Genomic DNA, 20169 nt, shown 5'->3' on the forward strand with positions numbered 1-20169 from the left:
TCTCCTCACCTTTCATATGCAGCCTGCTCCCCGAGGATCTCTGGCAGGGCCCACCCTGGCTCTCCCTCCCCACCCCCCGACTTGTCTCCCCCACCCCCGCTCCTCTGCCTCTACCCGCCACCCATGGGCCTTGAGTTTGTCTTTCTTGCTGACCTCAGACGTCAGGGCATCAGTCACCGTACTGATGAAGACGTGCCCCAATCTGTGCCTCCAGCCCCAGCCCCTGCAGCTACTTCCGCAGTTACGTGCCAGGCCTCGCTACCCAAGGTGCCCACACCCCAAATTCAGCCAGCCACAGCGCAGACTCACCCAAACAAGAGCCTGTTTGGTTCCTCTGCTATGGGGTGGGGTGCAACCGGCTCCTGGGGTCAGGATTCCTGTCATTTATGGCTTCTTTCCTGAACGACAATAAAATTCATAACCATGATGGCATGGTGACATTTACTAACTACGATTTGGAGCCAGTCACTTGTTCTAAGCATTTTATTTGTATTGACTTGTGTGTATATGTTGTTATTCTACGCTATTATCACCTACACTCTTACTCTGACTTCTCTTTGTTATGCCCATTTTCCACACGAGACAACTGAGGCACAGAGAGTTTAAGTGACCTGTCTGAGGCCCATGACAGGTGAGCTGGAAGGGAAGGGAACCCCCGGAGGGGCCTACACTCCCCGTGGAAACGTCCATGGATACGACCTCCGCACTTCCTCCCACACCCATCTCCACACGTATCTCCACCACGACCACCTTGGTTCAGGCCCTCTCTGCTCAGCTGGATTGTTTCGTTTACCCACTGACCAGTGTCCCCATCTCCAGCCTCGTGTCTGTTAACGCACCCTCGGCCGTGCCAGCAGAGGGCTGTGCCTAAAGCGTAGCTCTGCTCAGAAATCCTCAATGGTTTCCCGGAAACAAATGTGACAAACTCTCAGCCACTCTCTCTCAGTATCTTGGCTTGGCCCCACCTGCCGGTCTAGCCCCATCTTCCTCTATCCACAGACATGTGCTGCCCCTGTCCCACCCTTTATGGCCCTGAGCGTTGACTCTTCCCATTGCCCCCTAAAGCCCAGCTCCTGGGCCCCTCTCCCTGAGCGCCAGGGGCCTGGCAGGGGACAGAGGCCCTTCTGGAGCCTCCTTGTGGCGATTCAGGCAACATTGCTGCTGTTACCTATATCTGGGTCCCATCCTTTGTTCATGATGCAGGCCCGGCCCTGACCCTGGCTCCCAAAGTGAACCCCATCCTCAGTCTAAGTCTTCTGGGATGGGAGGAGGAGGCTAACAGTATACCCCTTGAAGTCTGAAGACCCAGATTTGAATCCCAGCTTGACCGCTTGGTGATAGGACCTGCCTTCCCACCATCACTGTCTCTAAGCAGGTGGTAACGATAGCCCCGTGCGAGGCCCACTGAGAGGGCATGAGGGGGAGGCAGGTGGAAAGCGCCTAGTCCGGTGGTGCTTAAGGAACTGTGGTTAATGTCCCTGCTGATGCTAGCGTTCAAGTCGAGTGACAGCACACAGCACGTGGTTCCCAAGCAAAAGGCACTCTACATCAGGGCTGTTCCAGTTCAGGCACACAATACACAATTCCACCCCACCCCCCCCCACCCCCCCCGCACAGTCTACAGGGTACTTACTCGGTTCTGTCTCTTTCTCCACCACGTTTCAGAAAATCTACAAATGAAGAAATTTCCATCTCAGTTACAGAACTGAAAAGACAAGCTGAAATCTGCAGTTACGACCGGAATCTGGAAAACTAAACCACAGCCCTGTCGAGCTGCTCTCCTAAATGCTTACGTCAAACTAACTACAGAGGTCATCCAGAGAGTTGTTCCGAAATTGGTCATCAGACGATAGAAAAACAAACCCCCAAACTGTCAACAAAACGAGTATCTCTACAGCAGCTCACGCACAAGGCTACAGATGAAAGGGAAACCAGAATGGTGTGGGCCAGCACCGCCCAGGGATATGTGAGCCACACAAGTCATCTAAACACTTCAGTAGCCGCATTACAAAGTAAAAAGAACTGGGTAAAATTAGTTTTCAAAGTGTATCTTACTGAGTAGCCCAACACATTCAAAATATTATCGTTTTCGCGTGTAACCAACACAAACATTACTAATGAGCTATTTTATATTCCTTTTTCAATATGAAGTCTTGTAAATCCATTGTGTATTTTATATTTACAGCACATCTCGCTCTGGACTGCCACGTTCTAAGGGTTCAACAGCCACATGTGGCTCATGGCTACCATTTTGGACAGCACAGTTTCGGACATTAAGATACGGCTTCCACACGTACATATCCATAAAAGGCATCCTCCTTCCATAAAAGGAATAAGCCCTCATCTGGAGCCATGCCAGTGGCCCAGCAGCATAGTCCACAGGCTTGACTGAACTTGTAATGGGGTTTGTCACCTGCAACCCACCCCCGGAGCTGCTTACGTTCACCTGGCCCCCTGAGAAGGCTCCACGCCAAATGCCCCACCCTTTCCAATGTATGGCTTCAGGGTGGTGAAGCCAGCTTCAGGGTGGTGAAGTATTTTTTCAAGACAGTTTTTTTTTCAGGTTATTCAGTGCTATTGGCACTGACCACAGGAGTCATTCTCTCTCCACTGAATGAATTTTTTTTTTTTTTTTTTTTTTTTTTTAAGTTAAATCAACCAACTGCTTTGGAATTATATGGGCACTTAGTACCATTTTTCGCTGGTTCAGGTATTCCAGTGACAGACCCACCACAACTCTCAGTGGAAACTGATTTTAGTTTCTGGGGGACCAATCTGTTAAAGGGACGTTAGCAACAGTGCTGCTATTGGGGATTAAAAATAACCTTCTTAAGAGCACATTGGAGCTCCCCAGGTATTTTACTCATTGGTGACAAAGCCTCAAAACTTTCTTGAGCTGCTTTTTATCTTTTAGAGGAGAATCTACTGACTAGTAATCTGTTACCTAGGGATCTTCGTGGTATTTGCGGCCTATAACATGGAAACAGTATCCCTGGGAAATCATATTCTAATGGCAATACACCAATAATAGTATAAGTCAGCACTGACTGATGGAACTTACTGTAATGATGGAATTCTCTACCTGGCCTGATTACGGTAGCCACTAGCTCTATGTAGATACCAAGCCCTTAATGTGTGGATAGTGCAAATGAAGAAAGGAATTTAAGTTAAATGTAATTAATGGAATTCGATATTTAAACCACTACGTGTGGCTAACGCCTGCTATACTGAACAGTGCAAGTCTAGGGAACCCAACACCTAAGTTGGCAAACCTGGTCCGTGACATGAATGTGAAATGGCATGGATCCCACATGCCATCCCCTGGCTGAAAGCTTACTCCTCAGCATTCCCCGAGGGAGTCGCAAATCAGTCTTGCAAATAGCCTTTCTGGAAAAGGCTGATATGGAAGGTGTCGGGGCTTCAAGAACACCTACTCCTCACATTTACAACCTGGTCCGTGCCCTCTGGGACTTGGGGAAGGAAGGGTTTCTGGTCACCGGGAAAGAACAGGATGTGAACAGGTCACCAGTTCTCCAGAGCATACAGTCTGCCTTCTAGGTTGGCCCACAATCTCTAGGGAGACTCAGGAAGGCTCAGGAAGGCTCAGGAAGCCTGACTTGGGCTCGATTTCACAAACAGGGAGATCACGACCTGACCCGAAATCAAGATGTTTAACCGACTGAGACAACCAGGTGCCTAAAACTTTTTTTTTTTTAAGAGAAGGTATACATACCTCTTCTATGCAGCAATACACACATTGCCAGTATCATCACAAATAACACTGCTGCTATAATCACAAAACTGTGCCTTGAATTACCTGTAAAAAAAGAAATATAATTAGTTGGACTGATGAAAACAGAGATACAGTTGATTCTCCTTATTTGCAGATTCCATAGCAGCAACCTACCTACTTGCTAAAATGTATCTGCAGTCCCCAAATCAATACTCACGGCACGTTCACGGTCCCTGGAGGACACGCGCAGCAGAATGGTGAAAAATCGGGTTTCCAGGCGCGCACCTCCCCGGCTGAGGCCGAACGAGGCCGCGCTCTGCCTTCTTGTTTCCTCTCTCCTACTATAAACAAGTGTCCTACTCCTGGTCTGTTCAGTGCCATTCTTTTCACATTTTTGTGGGTGTTTGTTTGTTTGTTTGTTTGTTTTGGCTATCTCACTGTCTAAAATGGCCCTGAACATAATGCTGAAGTGCTATCAGAAGGCTGGGATGTGCCTTCCAGAGAAAATGCGTGTGTTAGATAAACTTCATTTAGGCCTAAGTCATAGTGCTGCTGGCCGTGAGTCCAAAGTTAATGAGTCAACAATATATATTAAACCAGGGGTCTTTAAATAGAAACACAAACAAAACAAAATCACAAATTTGTTGATTTCTTGCAAAAATGTGTCACCAGAAGCTTGCAGGAAACCTAACCCTGCATTTCCCAGAAGCAACATTCAGCATTCACTAATTCCATATTCACAGTGACTTTATAAAACAGAACTACCGGAAATAAAGAGACTCGACTGCGTTTCTAAATAAACTTACACGCACAAAGCTGACACACTGCAGGCCCAGTGTTATTTATTAAAAGATGCAAACGATGCACTAGAAGTTGTGTTTTCGGCCACCCCACATTGCCTATGGAAGCTGAACTCAGCATTATGTGTTTGGCAAGGCAATTTGGCTGTAGTGCCTAACGGGCCTTAAGTAAAAATGTTCATCATAAAGCAGCCAGACGCTTTACTCAGTGACACGCCCACGGTCTCCCTGAACCATTACAATATTGAGAGAGTACTCAATATTAACCTTTTGGTGTCTCAGTTTCCTCGAGGGGTGACTGTAAAGGGATTGAGGAGTATGCCTATCTCATAGGGCAGTTGTGAGCACTATTAGCTATTAGCTTTTATCGTCAACCTATTGAGTAGATGCTACCGGTATCTCTACTAACATCCTTTGACCCCGCCATTCCATTTCTAAGATGCTAACCTACAGAAACCATCAGTGATGTGCCCCTCCTCTCCCTCCAAAAAAGGCACAAAGATATTTACAGCAGCTTTCCTTATAGTATCAAAAAGCAAAAACAACCCAAGTGTCCTCAACTGAAAAGTATGGTGTTTACAAGGCGGACTCTATCCAGCTACTAAAAATCAAAAGGCAGAATATTTAAGGATACGACAAAATGATGACAAAGCACTGCGAAGGGAAGGTTGGGGTCGCTGACAGCACCCACAAATGGTAAGGGAGCAGGGAGTGGAGGGAGAAAGCGAGTGAATAAAGAGACAGAGAATGCAAGCCCACACCCTTTCCTCGCAGTAGGAACACAGATGGGTTACCACAAACAGGAAGTCACTTATTGGTTTGACTTGAGAAGCCCCCCGGCCAGAAACTGCTGTTACCCCCCAGTTACCCCACGTATTCATTCTCCCCTCTTTAGTAACAGAATTCAGATTTTCAGCTGGCCATACTATCACTCAACTAAAAGATTAATTTCTAGCTGCAAGAAAGCAGCTAGGTTTGACCCCGTGACTAAGTGTTGGCCAATGAGATATAGGAAGGGCTGTGTGGTATTTTTCCCAAGCCTCGACTCCTTTCTGGATCTTCCTGCCTGAAATAGTGGGGAAGGCGGAAGGAGCTGGGCTGTTCCTGGGTCTCTGACAACTTCATCAAGCAGCAATATGCCCAGGACTGCCAATCTTGGATTTTTGTTTTTTAATGTAAAAGAAGTCATCTATATTTTTAAGCTACTTGATACTTAAAAAAAATTTTTTTTTCAACAGCTGAATCTAAGGCTACTTGACCCAGTCCCTTCCAAAAAGCTTTCTCCCATGGATGATGCCAGATCCAGCCACCACTCTGGGACAGCAGATACTCAGGGCAGACGACAATGACAGTAATACAAGTTCTTAATTCTGCTCATCCTTCGTGACCTGTCTGCGGCACAGACAGGTGCTAAAGCCCTCTTCACCTGGCTACTGGGATGCCACTATGCTGGAGTCTTCTTCCTGGCTCCCTGGTGGTCCTTTTTAGTCTCCTTTGCTGGACCCTCTTCCTCTCAACAGCCTCTAAATGCCAGAGTCCCTGAGACTCAGTCCTAGTCCAGTGCTCTGTCATATCTGCTCAGTAGGTGATCTCATCTGGTCCCATGGCTTTAAATGCCAACTATGCACTGATTATGCCCAAACTTATTTCTCCAATGCTAACTATTCACCAGAAACCTAGACTCACAAGTCGAAGCGCCTTATCTGACGCCTCCATTTGAAATCTAACAGGCACCTGAAACATGTCCCAAACCAAACTTATTTCCTCCCTACACCTGCTGTTCCACTCTCCAGTCTCAGTAAATGGCACCACTGCTCGTCCAGGGGCTTGAGCTAGAAAGCTAGGAGTCATCTGCACATTTCTTATTAGAGAACCTTTTCCCCCACTCAAACCATTAGGAATTCCTTGTGGCTATATTTTCAAAATGTACCCTAACCTGAGCCACTTCTCCCAATGTCTGCCACTATCACGGTCTTCTGAGACACCGTGTCCTCTGGCTGAGACCCAGAATTTCTAAATTAGCTGCATGATGCCCAGTGAGGTGCAAAAAAGCAAGAACATCTACTTATATTTACTACTTATAGCCGTCTTTACATTTTTCTGATTTTGTCTCTGTTTTAAAATGATATAGGTTACAGTCATTGTGGTAGAAGCATCGATTGGTTCCCAACACCCAATCTCCTCATTTTCTTTTGGTAATAGAGCCCTTGTGTTTTATTTTATTTTTTTTTTTTCAACGTTTATTTATTTTTGGGACAGAGAGAGACAGAGCATGAACGGGGGAGGGGCAGAGAGAGAGGGAGACACAGAATCGGAAACAGGCTCCAGGCTCTGAGCCATCAGCCCGGAGCCTGACGCGGGGCTCGAACTCACGGACCGCGAGATCGTGACCTGGCTGAAGTCGGACGCTTAACCGACTGCGCCACCCAGGCGCCCCAGAGCCCTTGTGTTTTAAATGGGTACATGGCCACCAGCTAAGGAGGACATTTCCTAGCCTCCCCCAGCAGCCGTGGCCGTGAACTCTGTCTGGCCAAGCGGGTGGCACTGGAAGTGATGCACGCCAGACTGGGTGGGTCTTGAAAAGGAAGGACTGAGGGGCGCGTGGGTGGCTCAGTCGGCTGAGCTCCTGACTTTGGCTCAGGTCATGATCTCGAGGTTCTTGAGTTCGAGCCCTGCATCGGGCTCGCTGCTGTCAGCCTGTCAGCACAGAGCCCGCTTCGGATCCTCTGTCCCCCTCTCTCTACCCCTCCCCCACGTGTGCTTTCCCAAAAACAAATAAGTATTTTTACAAATAAATAAATAAAGGGAAGGACTGGGCTCTATCCTTCTCCTTTCCCACTCACTGCGACGCAGGTAGAGACCCTGTTTGACTCCAGAGAGCACAATTTTTAAGTCATAAACATTTTAGTATATATTTCCAAAAGATAAGGATTTGTAAAACATAACCATGTCTTTATCGTACCTAAAAAAATAATTAAGCACTTAATATAATCAAATATGCAGTCACCACTTAAATCTCCCATTTTTTTTCACTTTCTTCTGTTTGAATCAGAATCAAACAAGGTGCATATATTGTAATTAATTACAGGCTTTTTAAATGTCTTTAATCTCTAAGCTCCCCATCACCTCTGTTTTTCTTCCCCTTATAATTTACTTACTTTTTTAAAATTCTTTTTAATGTTTGTTTTTGAGAGACAGACAGAGCATGAACATGAGCAGGGGAGGGGGGCAGAGACAGAGAGGGAAACACAGAATCCAAAGCAGGCTCTAGGCTCTGAGCTGTCAGCACACAGCCCGACGCGGGCTTGAACCCACAAACCTTGAGATCATGGCCTGAGCCGAAGTCAGACACTTAAATGACTGAGCCACCCAGGTGCCCCTATAATTTACTTATTGAAGAAACCTCATCCCTGGTCCTATAGACCCCCCCATAGTCTGTACTATCATTCCACATGGTATGGTTTTTGCCAGCCAATCCCTGTGAAGGAGTCAAATATTTTTTCTTAATTTGACTTATTTTAAGACACAGAATCAGGATGATGTCATGGGAAGAAAATGAAACAAACAACTTCCAGAATTCAAAGACCTAAATTTTAATTCTATCTCCATTACATAAGTGAACTTGGGGAAGTCACCCCACCGGTTGAACCTGTCTCCTCACTCTCAAAAGGTAAACAACAACTCCTGTCCAGCCAGTCTAGAACAGTGGCTGTGAGCAACAAATAAGACAGTCAACTGGGGGGGGGGGGGGTCTGCGAAGGGTGACAGGCTGGTCAGTGTGAGTTACGTTTCATCCACCAAGTGTTAAAAGTCTAGATTTAAAAAATCAGCACTTAAAAAAGAAAGACTATTTAACCATTAGACGCACATGAATTTCTATCTGTTACGATACATGCAACTCTACAGAAAAGTATTCAAAACTCATCCATGGTATAAAAAAAGAGAGAGAGAGAGAGACATTTATTGTTGAAAAGAACCATTAAGATCATTAGGTTAGAAATGGGGGAGAAAGAAAAGGGTTCTTCAACATTTGCTTTGAGGGACTCCAGATATATATAGGTCTCTGATGTCAGCACTACTCCAGGATTTAAATGACCTAAGAACTATCTGGCAATGTTTCTCAAACTTTCAAAATCTATAATGTGGTGTGAATTATCAGTTTGGGAGGAAATGTAAAAGAAAGATGACTGAATCACCATTATCTAATAACAAAAAGGGTTTGTTTGCAAATCAACATTATACCCTATCAATGAGAGGGACGAATTGGTGACACTCTTTTCTGGTGGTATCTACAGGGAAGGGCATCTTATTTGGGCATTCAATTCTAATGAGAAAGGTTAAATGAAAACCTATGCAAGGGCAAAATGCTGGAAATTCTCTTAAAGTATGCCATATCATCCTATAGAGGATCTTATTCAGAAATTATTTCCTTCGAAGTATTTGCCTCTTGGGACATGCGAAGCTTTTCCAGATTTCAAATTGCTTGTTCATTCTGCATAAAATCCTTTCCTTCTCTTGTTGGTTATGTGCCTTACACACACGCCAAAGCCAGAAAAGCACACTGGTTTTGTTTTCTGTTCCCACAACAAGGCAACTATGTGCTAGCATGCAGATTGCATTTCCACACTGTACGGCTGGGATATCACGCGACACCCACTAGGTGGGAGTAATAGAGAAACGTTTGCTCCAAGCATAACAAAGTCATTGATTTTGCAGCTGGCTTTCAAATCTTCTGGACAATCGTGCGACTTGTACGAACGGTGCCGCTTTGAGTGGCACTTCTGTGGGTTTGGTCTTTTCTCTGTCCTCAGGGACCAAAACCATCAGTGATGAACTGGACCTCATTTTACACTTTGTCTGGAAGTATTTGTTGGTTTTACCCAGGAAGTCATGCTGCTTTGTCTGAAAATGATATAGTTACCTTAACACCTCCATGTCGTTATTTGAAAGATTTCAAGAAGGATAATACATGGCAGACTCAGGGAGAATGGCTCAATAATCAAATCTAATTCAAGTTTTTTATATTCATTAGGTGTACGAACTGCCCTTTTCTGTTTCAATTGTTTATTCAAAAAAAAATCGATTCACAGAATCACCCTCTCCTAACCCAAGGTAGCTCATATTCTAGAGCTAGAATCCTGTTCACTATCTATAATTATGATATTATTCTGAATCAGAGTGGCTACTATTTTCATCTCTTCTTTTATGTTTTAATGAACCACTTTCAAATCACTGATCCTTTTGTCTGTGAACTGGGGATATATTGTCAAAAACTGAAAATAAAAATTGCAAATTACAAATGTACATGTTAAACAAAACAAAAGGAGCACAGCCAAGGAGGGCACACTGTCATGCTACTCACGGAGCGTGAGCCTCGACAAACGTACCAAATGCACATTCTTTGTGGCACACATGCAACCCTCAAGAACCCGATGGTTATTAAGAAATTATGGAGTGGTGTTGTGAATGAATAGTTAAGAGCATGGGCTCCGGAGCCAGATGGCCTGATTGCAAAACCAGCCTCTGTCCCTCACTAGCTGTTGACCTTAGGCAATCAAACTAAACTCCCTTTGTCTTGGCTTCTCCCCAGAAAATCAAGACCGTCACTCGTAGCCAACTCACGCAGTTGTGTGAGGACTGAATTAATTAACAAATGTATTAGAATGATGCCGGACACAGAAAGGGCTATGAAATGTTAGCTTTATGTTATAGTGGAGTGTCTGTGAAAACTGTGACTTCTTTTACGCATCAGATTTGTGAAATGTAGGTCAGCCACTACATCTGTGGTTTGAAACTCACAAACCACCAGCGGTCCCTGGACCACACATGTCTACGGTATCTCTGCCGTGACACATTTGGATATGTACTCACCTGGGACACAGGTTGCTAAAACCAGTGATGATGCCTGTTTGGACAACGGATTACTGATGATACACTGTATTTCCTGTGAGAGATCACTTTCCCTCTTAATAGAAACTTCAGATGAATTGGTGTTATTTTGACACTGTTCCGAGAAGCAATTCCAGGAGTACTTTATAAGGTTTATATGGCTGCTGTAGGTTTCCGGGATCCTGCAGCGGACTGTAATGTCTTCAGCAGTGAATGTGCAATTTAGTGTTGGAAATGGAAGAGGCTCTGGAAAAAAAAAAAAAAAAAGAAATGTAATATTTAGTCCAGAAAAGAGTAATATTTAGACTCATCTTCTCCAAAGAGATGAAGAGCTCCCAACTTCCTTATGAGCTTGAAAAGGCAAGCCGACCACCTTCCTTGAGCTCCAAGGGGAGAGAATTCTCTCTTCTCCTGGGTCAGACCTACCTACTCACATTCAGACTACATACAGGCACCACATCCCTTATCCTCAATTCAGAAAGCCAAAAGATATTACCCAAGATAGTAGCAACGTCGCATAGCTGCAAATCCTGATCTGAATTGACACGAGGATTTGTTTTTATTCTTCTCACTTCAAATATTCATTATCATGTTGTATCAAAAATATTCATGTGCTTGAATATGGGGCGGTCCCCCAAACTAAGTGGGTGCTTTGTAACATACATAGAGGAAAGAGTTAATACCACCTTTCTAAAACCTAGAAATGTTTAATTGTAAGAGACGTCTGACTTAACAGTGTCTGCAAAACATCTGGTGCAGCTATGCTGTGGGGAGGCCCTGATAATAAGTAGAGTAGGGGACGGCACCTGTCACGGACCTGCCAGTCTAGAGGCCTTACTCCCAGCCTTCCTGTAGCAAGTGCTCCCTGCTGGCTATAGAGGCAAGGTGCCTGGGTGGCTCAGTCAGTTAAGCGTCCGACTTTGGCTCAAATCATGATCTTGCCGCTCGTGGGTTCAAACCCTGCATCGGGCTCTGTGCTGACAGCTGGGAGTCTGGAGCCTGCTTCGGATTCTGTCTCCATCTCTCTCAGCCCCTTCCCCATTTGTGCTCTGTCTCTCTGTCGCTGTCTCTCTCAAATATAAACAAATACTAAAAAAATTTTTTTAAAAAGGATGGGTTAAGAACTGCAATGCTAGTTTATCCTATTAGATATTCTTTCCTTTGTTAATTCATATACCTTCCTGCATCTCTACTTTGCCCCAACAACTAACCCAAAGAAATTTGAGAAAACACGTGCAAATATATAGACTATCCAGAAAATGGTCATGGTAGCATTTGGATAATAAAATTTCAATACATTATGAATATCTACTAAAAAGCAAATTAAAGCAAATTAATGTTCATCTATGCTGCCATTTAAAAATGATATTTTCTGGGGCGCCTGGGTGGCGCAGTCGGTTAAGCGTCCGACTTCAGCCAGGTCACGATCTCACGGTCCGTGAGTTCGAGCCCCGCGTCGGGCTCTGGGCTGATGGCCCAGAGCCTGGAGCCTGTTTCTGATTCTGTGTCTCCCTCTCTCTCTGCCCCTCCCCCGTTCATGCTCTGTCTCTCTCTGTCCCAAAAATAAAATAAAAACGTTGAAAAAAAAAATTTAAAAATGATATTTTCTAAGGCAAAGGAATGCTTATGTTCTAATTAGTAACCTAATATACTCTAAAAACTGGAAGTGTTCAATTCCTCTCCTCCCCGCCCCCCGCCCCGCCAATTTTGTCAACACTCCTTTCTCACTCAGTTAAGTGAGACCTGAGTCACACATGACTTCCCTTTCTGCTTGGGGCTTCTTCAGTTGTTAGGTTTAATCCAGCTCACATAACTTGTTAGATGGGGCCTCAAAGAAGGCAATGGAAACCTTTCCCCAAATTAAATTGTAAGCAACAGACCAATATCCTTCAGGAGGATAAGCAGCTGTTCTCTTGACTCAAAATTGGGAAGCCCAGAGCCCTCCTCCTCGGCCTCCTCAGGTCCGTCCTGCCTCCCACACTCGGAGATCGGCTCCTGAAGCACCTCCAAGCAGCCCTGTGTATCTCCATGCAGCTGAGAAACACACCTGATGGTTCCAGATTCTGCGTGTTCCTGTGCCTGCCTCTGCAACTGGGCTGGGCATTTCCCAGCGGCATGAAACCGAGTTTTCTAGTTCCTTAGAAATGTTCCATAGAAGAGCTTCTCAAATATTAACGTGCATGAGGATCACCGGGGGTATGTGTTAAAAATGCAGATTGCTGGGCCCCGTCACCCCAGGTGACCCGGATGCGGGTGCTCCGTGTGTTCTGTTACAGATTCTTGCTCACTGATCCAGTACGGTCAACGTCTAGTATGTCATCAAACAATTTCTAGACTGAAAAGACGTGCCTCATGAGCCCCCAGACTGTGCAGCTTTGGAGGGTAAAGGCTAGATATCACTCGCCTCTCAACCACAGCATCTGACATAACACATGAAGCACAGGTGGCTCCTCTAGAAGAACAGATATTGGACACATGGAGGGATAGATGGTGGATGGATGGATGGATGGATGGATGGATACGTTCAGGGAGGCAGTTTCAAATTATCCTCTCCACTCTATAAAATGTAAATCCTTCAATCAGCTCCCCTCCGAAAAAGGAACAGTGTGGTGCCTAAAAGCATGGACTTAAGAGCCTGACTGCCTGGGTTCACACCGTTTGCCTTTGGGAAGTTACCTTATCACAACCCCCCCTGGCCGCATTCCCTACCTAGGTTTCCTCTCCTGTGCAATAAAGAAACAAATAGTATGTCCCCTTTAGGATTCTGATAAGGATGAAATGAGATAATACAGATAATTCCTGCCATATGGATCACCATGCAGTGCCGGCCACAGAGATGCCAGCTGTAACAGAGCACAGGACAAGAAGGAGAGGCTCCCCAGGAGGGTGTGTAACACCACCAGGAGTTGGGAGGTGTGAGCTTTGGCCCTGGAGAGTGGTGTGACCGCGGCCCTTGCGGTAGCTGGAACACGTTTAAAGCATCATATAGCCCAGGCCTCTTGTTCTACAGATGGGAAAACCCGTTGCTAAATCCGTCTCATTTTCATCTGTAAAATAGAATACTTTAAAGACTGTGAAGTCTAGTGGAATATAAAAGTAATCTGAAAGGACATTTGAAAGGAAGACTTTGTATTATTTTCCATGTTATTAGAGCTCACTTAACTGAATAGAAGCTGTTTCTGGCGGTCTCATTACACCTCTGTGGCCAGAAAGCAAACCTCAAAGAGCCCGTCCCGCTCACCAAAAAGCATGCAAACCTTCCTGCAGCATCAGGCTCAGAGCTCCTACAACTCAGATCTCTCTGTCTGTAAGCTTCACAGTCCTACACTGCCCATGAGACTTCCCACAGCTCTTGCTAACAAATGTTAGTTCCACCTGTACCTGAAGCGGCATTAAACTGGCAGGAAAGGCACTTATTTCATCCCTAAGATAACTCAGCCAATTTATAATGAATGGATTCAGCTCACTGCTCTGTAAGGCTGAGAATTGCTTATACACATCTGATCACATTTGTACATTTCTATTAACTCTAATAAAAAGTCATATGGCTTTAGATTATTTAAGGATAGAGCAGTTAATTCTACTTACATGGACGTCACCATCTTTACTGCAACCAAAAAAAGCAAGACGTAATAAGCATTGGTGGTGGAAATTTGAAGGGGATTTTGAGGGAAGAAGGAAACCAAATATCAACTTACACACAGAAGGAAGTAGATGCCTGAATTCAGGGGGTGCCAGGAAATCCCCCTGCCTAAAATATCCTTTCTGAAAATCTCCCGTTAGGCCCCGTGTCTCCGGAAGATCACCAGGTCACTTAAACATTAACAAACCCTGAAGGAAGTATGATTTCCTCATTCCCCTCCCCACCCCCCGAAAAAGTATGACCAATCGTTTTCTCATTCAGGTGTGAAGCGTGAAATCTCGAGTCATCTTATGTCTTTTTATAACCAAAATCTAATTTTGTTGGCTCTTTCTTAGAAATATTTTCCCTTTCTTTCCTTTCCAAATATCTACTAGCAACACTTCTGTCTCCCTGGATGATCACAGTAGCTTCCAAACTGGTGTCTCCTCTAATTTACCATAAACACCTACCATCTTATTAATGATCCGAAAACAGATTTTATCAAGTCACTTATCTGTTCCAGTATGGGCTACAGGGGCTCCCCACTGCCACAGGCTAAAATCCAGACTCTTAAGCCAGGAATTGGGATCCCACATTTAATGCTGCCAGTATCACTGCCTCCTGATGAAAAACCACCCCCACCCCCGCCCCCGTACTGTGGTCCTCTGCAGGGTTTTGCAAATTCAGCTTCCTAAGGGCTATCCACCAGTTGATCTAACTATTGAAATCAAGCACCTTTGTTGAATTACTGTGGAATTTTAAAAAATAAATTATTTTTAAGCATTTCATCAAGTTTAAAAAGAGAAATTAATTCAAGTGTTTGAACTGTTTTACAAACTCTATGAAAGAGCTCCTAACATGCATTCCATTTTAAATAGAGAACCCAGAAATGGACCCACAAATACATGGCCAATTAATCTTCGACAAAGCAGGAAAGAGTATCCAACGGACAAAAAGATGATCTCTTCAGCAAATGGTGCTGGGAGAACTGGACAGCGACATGCAGAAGAATGAAATCAGACCACTTTCTTACACCAATCACACAAATAAACTCAAAATGGATGAAAGATCTAAACGTAAGATAGGAAGCCATCAAAATCCTGGAGGAGAAAACAGGCAGCAACCTCTTGACCTCGGCTGCAGCAACTTCTTATTTGACCTGTCTCCAAAAGCAAGGGAAACAAAAGCAAAAATGAACTATTGGGACCTCATCAAGATAAAAAGCTTCCACACAGAGAAGGAAACAGTCCATAAAAGGCAACCAGCAGAATGGGAGAAGACACTTACTTGCAAATGACAAATCGGATAAAGGATTAGTATCCAAAATCTATAAAGAATTTACCAAACTCAACACCGAAAAAAACAAATAATCCAGTGAAGAAATGGGCAGAAGACATGAACAGACACTTCTCCAGAGAAGACATCCAGATGGCCAATAGACACATGAAAAGATGCTCAGTATCACGCATCATCAGAGAAATACAAATCAAAACCACAATGAGATCCCACCTCAGAACTGTCAAAATAGCTAAAATTAATGACACAAGAAACGACAGGTGTTGGCGAGGATGCAGAGAAAAGGGAACCCTCTTGTATTGTTGGTGGGAATGCAAACTGGTGCAGTCACTCTGGAAAACAGTATGGAGGTTCCTCAAAAAATTAAAAATAGAAATACCCTGTGATCCAACAATTGCACTACTAGGTATTTATCCAAAGGATACAAAAACACTGATTTGAAGGGACACATTACTCCAATATTTATAGCAGCACTATCAACAATAGCCAAATTACGGAAAGAGCCCAAATGTCCATCGACTGATGAATGGATAAAGAAGATGTGATATACATATGTGTGTGTACACACACACACACACACGTACACACACACACACACACACACACACACACACACACAGGAATACTACTCAGCAATGAAAAAGAATGAAATCTTGCCATTTGCAACAACGTGGATGGAACTAGAGTGTATTAGGCCAAACGAAATAAGTCAGAGAATGACAGTTATCACATGATTTCACTCATATGTGGAATTTGAGAAACTCAACAGATGACCATAGGGGAAGGGAAGGAAAAATAAAACAGAGAGGGAGACAAACCATTAGAGACTCTTAAATACAGAGAACAAACTGAGGGTTGCTGGCAGGGTGTTGGCTGGGGGGATGGGCCAAATGGGGGATGGGCATTCAGGAGGGCACTTGTTGGGATGAGCACTGGGTGTCATATGGAAATGACGAATCACCGGGTTCTACTCCTGAAACCAATACTACACTGTATGTTAACTAATTTGAATTTAAATTAAAAAAAAAAAAAAAAAAGGATTCCATTGTCATCTAGATTCAAAATCAATCTTTTTAGTTGCTAGTTCTATAAACTGCCAGATCCCAAACCTGAATGTTTTAAAAATTTTGCTTCATCAAAGGCATCCATGGTTCTAACAGAATGCCTGCATACCCTAACAAGCGTCACTTTTCTAAATGGAGTTGATCTTCTTCTGGACAAACCAGCCACCCAGTCTGAGAGCCCCCATTTCTGTCAACTGCACCTCCCACGTCCCAGACACCTAGTTTGATTGCTTTCATTGCTTGAACACATATTTGTGGAATGCCTACTAGCCCCTGAAGTCCCTTACTGAGCTCTGGGGCTATAACGATGAACAAGAGAGAAAGTCTCTCTTCCTCCTAATGTCTCCAGCAGAGCAGGTAGATGAATTGGTGAATAACAGTGGTTTATCCAGCTTGTTACCACCCCTCCCCTGTTCCACTGAGGATGCCTCAAACAGGACTTGGAGAGCCCAGCCTTGAACTTCTACATTGGACTTTCTGCCTCTTCTCCATCCCCTGGGAACCATCTTACACACTTTGCCACCAGTTGGATCTTCCTAAAACACCTTTGGCATGGAGGCAGCAGGACTAGAACAACACCCTCTTCTGGGAGAAAACAAGTGAACCTGGGATCCCACAGAGGGGAGAGATGACTACAGACTCAGCTGTGAATGCTGGGATGGGGGCAGTGGGTAGCACAGAAACGTCAGCCAAAAGGCAAGGGCAACACTAGGATGCCTGAGAACAAAAAGAGAAGGCCATGGATGCCAGATCCCATACAGCCTCGCAGGCCACTACAGGTCAGAGTGAGAGGGGGCCACTAGAAGGCTCTCGGCAGATGAATGGCATCCCCCAGCCTCTGTTTTAAGATCACTCTGGCTGCCTGTATTTAAAAACAAAGTGTGGTCATAATATACGTAAGTCAAACCGCTATGCTGTATACCTTAACTTATATGGTGACAGATGTCAACGAGGTCTCAATGAAACTGGGGGGAAACTGGGCAAGGGTGGAAGCTGGGCGACCAATCAGGTGACCACGGCAATCTTCCAGATGTGGAAGCAGCAGCCTTGGACCAGCACCGGAGGAAGTGCTGAGAGGTGGTCAGATTCTGTGAAACCAAAAAATTTCCTGGTGGAATAAACATGGTGTTCAAGAGGAAGAGGAATAGAAAGAGAAGCACAGTGCCAAAGATGACCCCAAGGCTTTCGCCTGAGCAAATGAAAGGGTGGAGATCCCGCCAACCAAGCTGGGGGAGATTTGGGGAGGAACAGGTTTCAGAGGAAAGTTGAGGAGCTCACTCTTGGACTTGTGGTATTTCAGAGGCCAATCAGGTGTCCGAGTGGAAATGCACAGTAAGCAGCTGGAAACACACATAAGGAGCTCGGTGGGGGGCTGGACTAGAGCTCTCAATCTGTGCATTATCAGCAACAAAGTGATATTTAAAGCCGGACCCCTGAGAAGAGTGGCTTATGCCTTAAAGTCTCCAGGGCTAAGAGGTTGGCAAGATGAGGGAACCAGCCAAGGAAGCTGAGAAGGAACTGTTAGTGAGTTAAAACCAGAAGAGGGTGGTGTCCTGGATGCCAAGAGAAGGCAGGGTCTCAAACAGGAGGGAGTGATCGGCTATGTGGGATGCTGCTGGGCGGCAAGAAAGACGTGGGTAGAGCATGAATGGATCTCTGGACGCGTTAATGAGGACGTCAAGAGCTTTGGTGCAGTGAGGGAGTGAAAGCCTGTTTGGAGTGGGTTAAAGTGAACAGGAGGAAAGGGGTTATAAAGCAAATACAGACAACTCTTCAAGGGGACTTTCTATAAACTCAAGACAACAAGTGGGTGGCAGCTGGAGGGGTGGAGGGGGCACGAGAGGGCTCCCAGTGATGGCATGAATATCTGATGGCATACTGCCTGCTGGTGGGGATGGGCTGGCAGCTCTCGGAGGAGACTGTCGCAGGAGCAGAGCAGATGTCCCTGAGCGCAGTGACAGGAGGCGGGCCTCGGGGCACAGTGGAGGGCTTGGTCCTGTGACCAGGGAGAGACAGCAGGCTCAAGGGCAGGTAGGCAGAAGGGCTGAGGGTGACGTCCTGGGGAAATTCTCCTCTGAGGGCTTCTCTTCCACAGTGAAACAAGAAGCAAAGCCATCAGCTGAGGACTGGGTCCGGAGAAGGGAGGTGTTCGAGGCTTGAGGAGAGGGGACGTTGGACTTGACTGAGGCGAGTGACCAGAAATGTACAGTGTGGGGCCCTGCAGGGCGATGGGTTTCTCTGTGGCCACAGTGTGTGAGATGGATGAGATGAGACTGGTTTGAGACTGGCTGGACAGGCCATATGAGTCCGACCTGCTTAAAAAGGAGCAAGGAAGCTAGGCAGGCCTTCCAGTGAGCGAGCATGCCTGGGCGGCCTCAGGAGGACGGGGGTCACACGAAGTGAAGGAAAGGCAGAGTTGAGCGGAGAAAGGAGCTTCACATGGCAGTGGGACACCTGGCGTGTCACAGCGGAGGGCTTAGAATGAGTGGTGGTGACAACGTCTAGGCTCTATCCATGGGCGGGGTGGTAGGAGGGAGGACAAGATCATCACGGGAGAGATCAGGGACTCGGAAGCCAGGATACTAGAATTACATATTTAATATTATAATCACTAAGAATTAATGACAGCAGGAACATCAGAAACAGCAAAAGGCAGCCAGGCATTCGAATGACCCAAAACCATTGGGATGTACCCATGGGCCTTACAGTTGATGACAACAAGGAAGGAGAAGAACCCAGAAGCATCAGCAAGCAGCACGGAGGAACCTATACCCTCTCTCCAGTTCCAGTGTAAAGTGATATAGGAGAGGGAAAAAAAAAAAATCCACCTCCTGGGGTGGGGTGCGGGTGGAAACAGAGCGTCATCTATCAAAGGGGCTCAAAGAGTTCTGAGCTCATGACTGCCACTCCATCCCTTTCCAGAATATTCCTAGTAAGACAAGTGATGCTGAGGCCAGCAGCCCCACCCAGCTGGGGCTGCTCTCTCCACCTCGGTCACATCCCCTCCTCGCTCAGAGGATGACAAGGGGACTGAAACTGGCCCCTGTGTGCCAGGTGGAGAGGAAAACCCTGACAGCCCAAGAGACCTAATCCTTTTATTCCTCATAAACCATTCATTTGTGTTAGTCTCTTAAAATAGTTGGCAATTTGCCGTGTAAAACAAACCAACTTATCGAATGCTCACCAATCACGTAAAGGGTGAACTTGGTATCGGTAATGCTTGAAAGTTCGACTTCATAGTCCTCTTCATCCGATGATGTTAGATTGAAGATGGTAAGGTTTCCTGATGTGATGTCCAGATGAACCCTATCTACAAACGGTGGGTAAGCTCTGGGCTTTAAGAGTTCTTCATCCCATTCTACGACTTTATCTTTTTTTTTTTTCCACATTATCTCTTTAATGGGTATAGAGCCTGATGTGTACAAAGTTACGCTCATGTTTACAGTTCCGTATATCGGCTGGGGAACACAGCTGATGAAGTCTAGGAGGGAAAAAGAAATTGGTTAGGAAAAACAACACGACTTTATTGAAAATAGAAAGCCATCTTCCAAGATGCTCTCTGGGGAGAAAAAAAGTTAAATTTAGCAGTAAAAATTATCCATCAGCTACTTGCTGTGCTAACTTGATAAACCACTGACAGAAAATAGAGCGAGTAGAACATGCTTGACCATGTGAAGCTTACTCTTTTAAGGGGAGGACTGGGGCTCGCATAAATGCAAGAACTGTATTCAATTCTGGTGGGGCACCAAACCCATGCCAGGTACT

The 20169-nt window shown here is 45.3% G+C and overlaps 1 protein-coding gene across 2 annotated transcripts in view; it reads right to left on the reverse strand.

The window, feature by feature from the left end:
- Positions 1-20169, reverse strand: part of CD58 (CD58 molecule) — a 40990-nt gene that overhangs the window by 3270 nt on the left and 17551 nt on the right. The window contains exons 2-6 of one of the 2 annotated variants that reach the window (XM_045478790.1): positions 19589-19885; positions 10405-10668; positions 3734-3817; positions 1634-1670; positions 310-398 (exon numbers count right to left, since the gene is read on the reverse strand). In XM_045478790.1, the coding sequence (XP_045334746.1) occupies positions 338-398; positions 1634-1670; positions 3734-3817; positions 10405-10668; positions 19589-19885 (743 nt within the window). In that variant the 3' untranslated portion in view covers positions 310-337. The remainder of the gene's footprint in view (positions 1-309; positions 399-1633; positions 1671-3733; positions 3818-10404; positions 10669-19588; positions 19886-20169) is intronic. The other variant, XM_045478791.1, reaches the window with a different exon arrangement.

Source organism: Leopardus geoffroyi, chromosome C1 (genome assembly GCF_018350155.1).
Source record: "Leopardus geoffroyi isolate Oge1 chromosome C1, O.geoffroyi_Oge1_pat1.0, whole genome shotgun sequence".
Taxonomy (NCBI): Eukaryota; Metazoa; Chordata; class Mammalia; order Carnivora; family Felidae; genus Leopardus; species Leopardus geoffroyi.